General features: G+C 55.1%; 1 protein-coding gene across 1 annotated transcript in view; it reads left to right on the top strand.

Moving 5' to 3' along the window:
* The first annotated feature begins 632 nt into the window (after window positions 1–632).
* Window positions 633–10546, top strand: part of PRR5 (proline rich 5) — a 57940-nt gene continuing 48026 nt past the window's right edge. The window contains exon 1 of the mRNA XM_032261423.1: window positions 633–1035. Coding sequence (XP_032117314.1) covers window positions 857–1035 — 179 coding nt within the window. The 5' untranslated portion in view covers window positions 633–856. The remainder of the gene's footprint in view (window positions 1036–10546) is intronic.

The raw sequence follows: 10546 nt of genomic DNA on the forward strand, positions 1-10546 counted from the left end.
AGCCAGGGAGGTCAAGGCTGCAGTGAGCTGTGATCGCGCCACTGCTTTGCAGCCTAGACAACAAAGCGAGAGCCTGCCTCAGAAAAAAAAAAAAAAAAAAAGAAGAAAGGAAGGAAGGAGGGAGGGAGAGAAAGAGAGACAGAGAAAAGAAAGAAAGAAAGAGGGAAGGAAGGAAGGAAGGAAGGACAGACACAGTCATACAGCAGAGAGGGGGATCCAGGAAAGCTTCCTGAAGGAGGTGTGAAGGAGAGGAGAGGGGAGGGGCGGGGGAAAGAAAGAGAAAGAGAAAGAATGAAAGAAAGAGAAACTGAGAGAGAGAACAGACAGTCACACAGCAGAAAGGGGGGATCAGAAATGCTTCCTAAAGGAGGTGGCAGTGGCCCTGGGCCAGCAGGATGGTTGGGGGGGCGTGTTGACTAGGCCAATGGGCAGAAGACTGGTGTTGCGGGGGTGAAGAGGAGGAGGGGAGCTGTCCAAAGGGCCTAGCAGTCTGAGCCCAGCACCCAACATAGGGAGGAGCAGAGTGTGGGTGGGGCTCTGGGGCGTGTGCTGAGCTGACCTGAAGTCATTGGGGCTGGGATGAGCTGTGTGGGCTCTGACCTCACCCTGCACCTTGGCCCCGGCCATTTCCGTCTGTCTGGGCAGGAAGGCTGCAGGCACCTTCCAGGGGACTGTCTGTGAGCTCTGATAAAATATTCATCAGCCAGCAGCCGGGCTTCCCCGCCCGGGGTGCAGATGGGGGCAGTCCCACCGAGCCTGCAGCCTGAGTTCTGCTGAGTCACAGGGGAGCCCAGTGAGCCACCTGCCCTCGAGCTCCTGGGCCCCCTCTGCCCTTTGGCCGTGTGAACGCCTCCTAATGTGTAAGCCATTCGGGCATCCATCGAGCTTAGTGCTGAGAAGGGCCTCAGAGCTTGTCCCCAGGAGGGTGTGGACCTCAGCCAGGGTTGCCGGGCGGAGGAGGACGGTGGGCCAGGATTCCACCTGTGCCCACCCTGGCAGCGTCCCTCCTCCTGAGTCCTCTCAGCGCCCAGCAAGGTAGGTCCTCTTTGCGTCTGGGCTTAGCGGTGGGGACGCCTACGTGTGGAGGGGGGCACGGCGTGTCGGGTCTCACACCCTTAGCGGCCGAGTGGAGATTTGGCCCTGGTCTGTCCGACGCCAAGGCCCCGCCCTGGAGGAACCCCAGTCTGTTTCAACCCTGCATCAGGACCAGCGTGTCTGTCCACCCTGATGTGACACCGTGCTGTGACTTTGGGTTTGTGCTTTTGATTTTCAGAGTAGCAGCAACAACAAACAACAGCAGCAGATGGCCTCTTCCTGCTGCCGCGTGGGGTGCGAGGAGGAGCAGGGCTTCAGAGCCTTTTGTTCACTCATTCATAAAAAGGATTCTGGGTGCACTGGCCACAGGCCGGCGCTCGGGGCTCCGGGGACCAGTGGGGGATGTGTCAGATGGACTTGCCCTGGTCCATGGACCTGCCTCACCACCGGCCCACTGAGTCACACAGGGGTGCAGTGAGGGGAGCTTGTGCCATGGTGAGGGGAGTCGGAGGGCTGGGCACAGCGCCTGGGCCTGCTCACGTGCTGTGTGACCTCAGATAGGCTGCTTCACCTCTCTGAGCCTCAGTCTCTGATTTGTGAAGTCAGGATAAACGTGGCTTTCTCTCTGTGAGCAAGCGAGGGTCACACCTGTGTCCCTATTCTTTATCACAGCCTCACATCCACCAAAGCCTGCCGGGCACGGATCAGGCTGTGCACCGGCTCCAGTTTCCAGAGAGGCCCTGGCAGGCTTCACATGTGCTCATCCAGGAGATAACTGGGAGCTGCCGCTGGGGGCCTTGAGGACCGGCTGGGTGTTTTTGTTTGTTTATTTTTGAAATGGAGTCTCACTCTATCACCAGGCTGGCGTGCAGTGGCGCGATCTTGGCTCACTGCAACCTTCGCCTCCTGGGTTCAAGCAGTTCTCCTGCCTCAGCCTCCTGAGTAGCTGGGATTACAGGTACGGGCCACCATGCTCAGCTAATTTTTCTATTTTTAGTAGAGACGGGGTTTCACCATGTTGGTCAGAATGGTCTCGATCTCCTGACTTCGTCATCTGCCTGCCTCTGCCTCCCAAAGTGCTGGGATTACAGATGTGAGCCACTGTGCCTGACCGTGGACCAGCTGGTTTTAAGGCAGAAGTTTTACTTAAAATGCTCAGAGTTCTGAAGGGAAGTGCTGGTCCCCGGAGCCTCGCGTGCAGTGGTGAGAGGGAGCAGGGCACTGTTCAGAGGTCCTTGTTGCCACAGCCTGGAGGACAGCCAGGAGGAGGAAGCCCAGCCATAGGGAGGCCAGTGTGGAGGGGATGCTGTGGCCAGAGACATGGCCTGAGACAGCCGTGGCTGGACGGAGGGGCCGGGAGAGGATGGGGCCCGAGAGACAGCACAGACGGGACCTGCACCATGTGGCTGGCCATGGAGGACCTGCCTCACCACTAACCCACTGAATCGCAGAGGAGTGCGGCCACAGAGCTGAGGTGCGCTCAGGAGAGGAGGCAGTCCAGTGAGGCAGAGAAACCTGCAGGGCATGGGTCAAGGTTGGCCACACTGCCTTGCTCTGCCAGCCCCAAAGCTGAGAGGACCCTCCGAGGAGGCCTCTGGCCACGGTGCCAGGCAGATGATGGGAGGGCAGCGTCATGGTCACTGAGCTCGGGTGAATTTCCTCCTTATGTATACGCTAATACAGGGACACGCCAGGCAGAGGGTGGAGAGAATTCGGGCAGGAAGAGGAGAACGGGGAGGAGGCCCACCCAGGCCCCCGCCACAGCGAGCTCTTCAGCCTCCTTCCTTGTCGAGGACCGCACACCCCATGGGCTTTCGGCTAAGGTGCCTGGCATAGCCTCCAGCTCTGGGCCCTGGATTCCACCATGTGCCCCCCTCAGTGGTCTCTCTCTGCCCACGGGTGAAATGAAGACCCCTACCCCCCCACACACTCTGCCTTCTCACAGAGCAATTATGAAGGCCCAGTCACGACACAGAGGCTGGCACGGGGTGACTGATTTGGCCAAGGTTAGATTCGAATACAGCACGTAGTTTGGGGCTGGCACATATGCAGTTCTCAGGAAATACGTGAGTTCAAAGGAGGCTGCAGATGGTTCTCTTGACCCGGGAATGTCACAGAGACAAGCACGGTACCTGGTATGTTTTGGGAGCTAAGTAGCTGCTAAGCTGTGTTATGATCACAGGAGCCAACTAAGGAAATTGTCGGCTCTCATTCTGCAGGGCCTCCTGAGGACTCTCTGAGCCCTCTAGGGAACATGCCCACTGTAGTGGGTGGCCTGGACAGTTCTGTCCTCCAAACACAGATGTGTGTTGGGGGGAGGGGGACAGGGCTATGGAGAAGACTTTGGTGGATTAGTTCACCGCAGGAAGGGTTTTGCAGGATGAATAGAAGTTGGCCAACCAGACCAGGCTTAAGGGAAGATCATCCCAGACTAAGTGAAGGGTGAGCATGTGGGCGTGACCTGAGCCTGGCCTCTAAGGACAGAGGTGTCCACTAGGAAGCCAGCCTCTTCAGGAGGCTGATGGGTCCCCTGCCTCTCCTCTCAGACACCGTGGCAGCTGATGCCAGGCTCCTTACAAGAAGCTGGGAGCTGCTAACCACATGGCCACCCTCTTGCCTTATCCCTCCATGAAGCCCTGGAGAGCCCCTTCCTGTCGTCTGCCTCTTGAGTCTGGGGAAATCCCCATGGGCCAAGCCAGTGCTTGGGGAGCGACAGAGTTTGTAGTGGAGATAGTCACCCCCCTTGAGGGCCACCTGGCAGCCCCTGCTCCTGAGGAAGAGGCTTCTTGCCTCGGCCCCTACCCCATCTGCCACCCACACCCAGAACCACAAGACAGAGGGCCCAGACCTCAGTTACTCAGAACCAGAAACTGCCGAGATCTGAATGAACAGCCCCCTCGGGGGACAGGGCCAAGTGGCTGGGCAAAGCTGTCCTCCCACACCCAGCGCCCCAGAGGAGGGCAGGGGGGAGGGGGGAGCCAGAAGGCCATGTCCACCCTCCCAGCCCGCCCTGCCTCATGTCCGACAAAAGGCAACTCATGGACCCTTGGGGACCCCTGAAGGCAGGTCCCCTAGCCAGCCTCAGATGCAGTCCCTCTGGGGTCCCAAGCCCCCTGGCTGCAGAGTCACCCCCCTCCCCTCCCCATGGCTCGTTAGCTGCATGCTGAGCCTCAGTTTCCCCGTCAGTAAGATGAGAAACCTATCCTGAGCCAACTAGGGGATGGAAGCAGCTTCTACAGATGAGCAACTGTGTCTGCCCCGTCCTCCTTGATAGGCGTCATGGATCGCTGAAGAGGGCCATCCCCATCCTTTGTCAGAAGCCCTAGCTCGAGGACAGTGGCTGGGCCCCTCATGGGGGTTGGTTTCATTGGCCCTGACTGCAGTGACAGGTGGGGCATGTCCCCCAGACTGGGTTGGGTCAGCAAAACCAGGACTTCCCGAATTGATTGAGGGTCCAGGAGGGCCCAGGCCAGAGGGGCAGGCTGAGGAGGGGCCTGGGGCTTTTCAGTTAAACAAGCCACCTGGGCTGGGCATGATGGCTCACGCCTGTAATCCCTGCACTTTGTGAGGCTGAGGTGGGTGGGTCACCTGAGGTCAGGAGTTCAAGACCAGCCTGGCCAACATGATGAAACCCTGTCTCTACTAAAAATACAAAAAATTAGCCGGGCGTTGTGGCGCATGCCTGTAATACCAGCTACTCAGGAGGCTGAGGCAGGAGAATTGCTTGAACCTGGGAGGTGGAGGTTGCAGTGAGCGGAAATCATGTGGCTGCACTCCAGCCTGGGCAACGAGCAAAACTCCATCTCTAAAAAACAAAAAGCCGCCATGACCACCCCAACCACAGAGCCTGAGATGTGAGCCCAGTGGAGCCAGGAACTGGAAGCCAGGCTGACCCAGCCTCAAGAGTGGTAGAAAATGTGCTGGTTATGGCCAGGCACGGTGGCTCATGCCTATAATCCCAGCACTTTGGGAGGCCAAGGTGGGTGAATCACCTGAAGTCGGGAGTTCGAAAGGAGCCTGGCCAACATGGTGAAACCCTGTCTCTACCAAAAAAATACAAAAATTAGCCAGGCGTGGTGGTGGGTGCCTGTAGTCCCAGCTACTTGGCAGGCTGAGGCAGGAGAATCACTTGAACCCAGGAGGCGGAGGTTGCAGTGAGCCAAGATCTTGCCACTCCATCCTGGGCTACAGAGCAAGACTCAGTCTCAAAAAAAAAAAAAAAGAAAGAAAGAAAGAGACATAAAATGTGCTGGTGATGATGGGGAAGGGCAAAGAGCACTGCGGGGGGGCAGTCAGGAGGCCGAGGTCACCTTCCGCCTGCACTCCAACTGCCTGTGCCACCTGGCGTCACCCAGTGTGCACCCGCCCCCAGCCCCCTGCCCAGGGCACCGTTGTGAGGTGAGGGGCAGACAGTGGGTGTGGGTGCAGAGCACAGGGCCGGCTGCTGTCATCATCCACCGCAAGAGGGGCAGCCCCTTCCTGTCACTCTGCTCTGGGCCGCACTTGGCCTTGCTGGGTGAGGTCACCCTTGCAGGCCCGGCTGAAATGTCACCTCTGGAGGCTCAGGCCGCCTCCCTCTCCAGGCCTCCCTCTACTGCCCTCTTGTGGCTGTCTGGGGAAAGGAAGTGGCAGCTTCGGGACGGGCCCTGGCACGCAGCAGGTGCTCCTGGGGTGGAGGCTCCTGGGGTTACTGAGGACGTGTGCGGTGTAGGGCCGGGTCGCTGTGGGAAGCCTGTGGCTCCGGAGTCACAGCTGGGCTCCAATCTCCGCCCTTCCATGCATGCACCCTGCAACCCGGCCGGTCAGCTTTCCCTCAGAGCCTCCGGTTCCTCTTCTGAAAAATGCGGGCCGCCCTGCGCATGTGTCCTTTACCCCATGCTCTGGGACCGTCCTGCTCTGCCGGTGACCTTGTTGCAGGATGAGCAGCTGACAGAACCCCTCAGACGCTGGAGTAAGGAAGAGACTTTATTCAGCTGGCTGCGGAGCACCAGCAGACTCGCGTCCAGAAGCCCAGCTCCCCGAAAAGCAGTTTCTTTCCTTTTTTATTTTATTTATTTATTTATTTATTTTTAAGACAGAGTCTCTCTGTCACCCAGGCGGAAGTGCAGTGGCATGATCTCAGCTCACGGCAACCTCTGCCCCACAGGTTCAAGCGATTCTCAGCTAGTTTTTGCATTGTAATAGAGACAGGGTTTCATCATGTTGGTCAGGCTGGTCCTGAACTCCTGACCTCAGGTGATCCAGCTGGCTTGGCCTCCCAGAGTGCTGGGATTACAGGCGTGAGCCACCTTGCCCAGCCTGTTTTTCTTTTTAAAGACATACAACCCAAGGGGGAGCAGAGGAAAAACTGTGTCATCGCCCACTGGCTGGACGTCTGACCTTAGAGTCTTTGGCTTTCATTGATTTGCTAATTTACATGGGAGAGGAAGAGTACCGGAAGTTGAAGAAAGGCAGTAAATCACTTAGTGACAGAGGCATCCTAAGCCGGGGAGGTCTGGCAGGGAGTACTGACCCAGGGAAGGTCCTTGGGCAGTAAGAAAAACATTTGCAACGTTTTCAAGGCTGGAAGATAACATAGACACCAGTTACAGGGAGGGGGGTTACTTCTCCGTCCCGGGGCCCTGCTGCCTTCAGGCTGGTGGGTCAGCATCTGGGCTGACTGCCGACTTCAACTTTGTGCCGTTTTCTCTCTCCTCCCCTCTTTTGACATGGTCTCCTCTCTGAACCTTACACGTCCCACCTCTGTGCAACACCTCAATCTCGCCATCTGTAAAATGGGCAGCAGGGACCGAATGAACAGAGCCAGCCCCTATCATAAAACAAACAAGAGAATTTCCCCTCTGTCTGGAATAGAGCTATGTGTATTTAACTACAAAAGTAATGTTTTCCTCCCCCACCCGAAGTCTGTGGATGTTCCATAGCTTCTCCCTCAGCTTCTCTTCAAGGTGGGAGCCCTGCCCTTTCAGGGAAGGCAGTGAAAGCCACACCCCTCTCCCCAGTGAAAGGCACACTCACAGCCGCTGTGACTGCCAGGCGTGGGCTGCGGTGCCTGACACCCTCTCAGACATGCCCAGGCACCACAGACTGGAGTTGCTCAGAGCTCTCTTCTTTTTTTTTTTTTTTGAGATGGAGTTTCACTCTTGTTGCCCAGGCTGGGGTGCAATGGCGTGATCTTGGCTCACCGTGACCTCTGCCTCCCGGGTTCAAGCGATTCTCCTGCCTCAGGCCCCCCGAGAAGCTGAGATTACAGGTGCGCACCACCACACCGGGCTAATTTTTTTTTTTTTTTTTTTTCAGTAGAGACAGTGTTTCTCCATATTGGTCAGGCTGGTCTCAAACTCCTGACCTCAAGTGATCCGCCAGCCTCGGCCTTCCAAATGCTGGGATTACAGGCATGGAGCACCGCGCCTGGCCCCAGAACTTCTACACCGAATACCGAGCACCAAGGGAGGGACTAGGAATCAAAACTGAGACTGCAGGATGCTCCTTCTGCCTAGCTTTGTCCCCTTCTAACCCAGATAGTGCCCGGAAAGACGGTTCCGCTTGCAGGCCCTGTGCCCAGGGCCCTGGCTTCCATGGTACCATCCTTTCTCCCTGGGGGAGCACCGTGATGATGCCACACATCAGAAGTTGCCCTATTAGGGCCAGGTGCGGTGGCTCACGCCTGTAATCCTAGCACTCTGGGAGGCCAAGGCGGACAGATCACTTGAGGTCAGGAGTTCAAGAGGATGCTGGCCAATATGGTGAAACCCGTCTCTATTAACAATACAAAAATTAGCCGGGTGTGCTGGTACACACCTGTAATCCCAGCTACTTGGAGGCTGAGGCACAAGAATCCTTGAGCCCGGGAGACAGAGGTTGCAGTGAGCCGAGATCTCACTGGAGTGCACTCCAGCCTGGGTGTGAGACTGTTTCAAAAACAAAGGAAGAGAGAATTTCTCCTATTGGGCACCTGGCTTTTACAACATCTTGTTCATTCTTGTGTTTTTTTTGTTTTTTTGTTTTGAGACAGGGTCTCAGCTGGGCGCGGTGGCTCACGCCTGTAATCCTAGCACTTTGGGAGGCCGAGGTGGGTGGATCACCTGAGGTCAGGAGTTCAAGACCAGCCTGGCCATCTTGGTGAAACCCCATCTTAAAAAAAAAAAAAGAGAGAGAGAGAGACAGGGTCTCGCTCTGTCGCCCAGGCTAACGTGCAGTGGTGTGAACTCCCAGGTTCAAGAGATTCTCCTGCCTCAGCCTCCCAGGTAGCTGAATTACAGACACATGCCACCACGCCCTGCTGAATTTTGTACTTTTAGTAGAGACGGTGTTTTGCCACGTGGATTCCTTCTTATACGTCTTTAATTATGTGAAGCCAATTTAATTGTACAACCTCTTTCCAATCATGTCCGGGGAATTTCCTCCTGGTGTGTGTGGTGTTTGCTCTGTCCCTCCCTCAGGGTGGCCTGTTTCTGTGTGTTGTGTAATTTGAGATCATCAGTTTATCTCCAGCCAGACTTTACCTGTGGGAGTCGTAGCTCACAGCCATGCCTCCCAGAGCATGTTAGCTGTTGCTGATGTAGAACATTTGTACATACTTTCGGGGTATGTGTGATATTTCGACCCCTGCACACAATGTATATTGATTCATTCCGGGTAATTGGGAAAGCCATCATTTCAAACATTTATCTTTTCTTTGCAATTTTTTTTTTTTTGACAGAGTTTTGTTCTTGTGGCCCAGGCTGGAGTACAATGGCAGGGTCTTGACTCACCACAACCTCCACCTCCCAGGTTCAAGCCATTCTCCTGCCTCAGCCTCCCGAGTAGCTGGGATCACAGGCACGTGACACCATGCCTGGCTAATTTTGTATTTTTAGTAGAGACGGGGTTTCGCCATGTTGGCCAGACTGGTCTCAAACTCCTGACCTTGTGATCCACCCGCCCCAGCCTCCCAACGTGCTGAGATTACAGGTGTGAGCCACTGCACCCAACCCTTCTTTGCGTTTGGAACCTTATAATTCTTCTAGCTACTTTGAAATATACAATAAATTATTGTTAATGACAGTTTCCCTATCCAGAGCATTTTTACAACTGCTCTCCCGAGCAGCCTAGGGCTGTCACGGGCCTGGTGCCACTTTCACATTCCTCGGTTTAAGCTTTATAAATTTCAAACCTAATCCTAGGCGAGGGCTGACCCATGACTAGAGGTTCTCGGGAGAGTGGCACACTTTCTCCTACCTCAAGCTCGGGAGGAGTCAGACAAGTTTTCTTGTCATCTCTCACAGTCAGTGGGCAGATTTTTTTCTAGGCTGCATTTTATTAAGGTTGCAACCCCTTTAGCCAGGCGTGGTGGCACGCACCTGTAATCCCAGCTACTTGGGAGGCTGAGGCAGGAGAATTGCTTGAACCCCAGAGGCGGAGGTTGCAGTGAGCCGAGAGCACACCATTGCACTCCAGCCTCAGTGACAGAGCAAGACTCTGTCTCAAAAAAAAAAAAAAAAAATGGTTGCAACCCCTTATGCCCTTGGCGTCCTATACGGAGAATTCGGTTTCGCCGCTCAGCACCCCGCTTGCTCTGTGCCTGATCGTCTGGCTGCTGTCACCACAAGGCTGCCACGCTCTCACTTAATGTCTGAGGTTTTTGTTCGTTTGTTTTGTTTTGAGACAGAGCCTTGCTCCATCACCCAGGCTGCAGTGCAGTGGCACGATCTCAGCTCACTGCAACTTCCGCCTCCCAGGTTTGAGCAGTTCTCCTGTCTCAGCCTCCTGAGTAGCCAGGACTACAGTAGGTGCCTGCCACCTGCCCAGCCAATCTTTGTATTTTTGGTAGTGACGGGGTTTCACCTTGTTGGTCAAGCTGGTCTCAAACTCCCGACCTCAGGTGATCCACCCGCCTCGGCCTCCCAAAGTGCTGGGATTACAGGTGTGAGCCACCACGCCCAGCCTGTCTGAGTATTTAGTTCAAAATATTTTCCTAGCCGGGTGCAGTGGCTCACACCTGTAATCTCAGCACGTTGGCAGACCAAGGCAGGCAGATCACTTGAAGTCAGGGGTTCTAGACCAGCCTGGCCAACATGGTGAAACCCTGTCTCTACTAGAAATACAAAACTTGGTCAGCTGTGGTGGTGGGCACCCGTAATGTCAGCTACTCGGGAGGCTGAGGCAGAAGAATGGCTTGAAGCGGGAGGCAGAGGTTGTAGTAAGCCGAAATCACACCACTGCACTGTAGCCTGGGTGACAGAGCGAGACTCTGTCCTAAAATAAATAAATAAATAAATTCCTGCAATGTTACTTTTATACTAGTTAGAGTTCAATTAGTAGAGCGTAATAGTTAAGAACACAGGCTCTACGGCCAAGCTGCTTAGGCTTGAAACCAGCAAGGGGGATGGTCAGTTTCTTTATCTGTGAAATGGGCAGCAGCAACAGATCCGTGAAGGCAGTGAGAATGTCACTCCATACGTGTAACTGCATACAAGCCCTGTGCTGGTAATATCTATTAAATGTGCTATTACATCTTTTTTTTTTTTTTTTT

Source organism: Sapajus apella, unplaced genomic scaffold, assembly GCF_009761245.1.
Source record: "Sapajus apella isolate SASKATOON/1434 unplaced genomic scaffold, GSC_monkey_1.0 scaffold123, whole genome shotgun sequence".
In the NCBI taxonomy this organism is placed as follows: domain Eukaryota; kingdom Metazoa; phylum Chordata; class Mammalia; order Primates; family Cebidae; genus Sapajus; species Sapajus apella.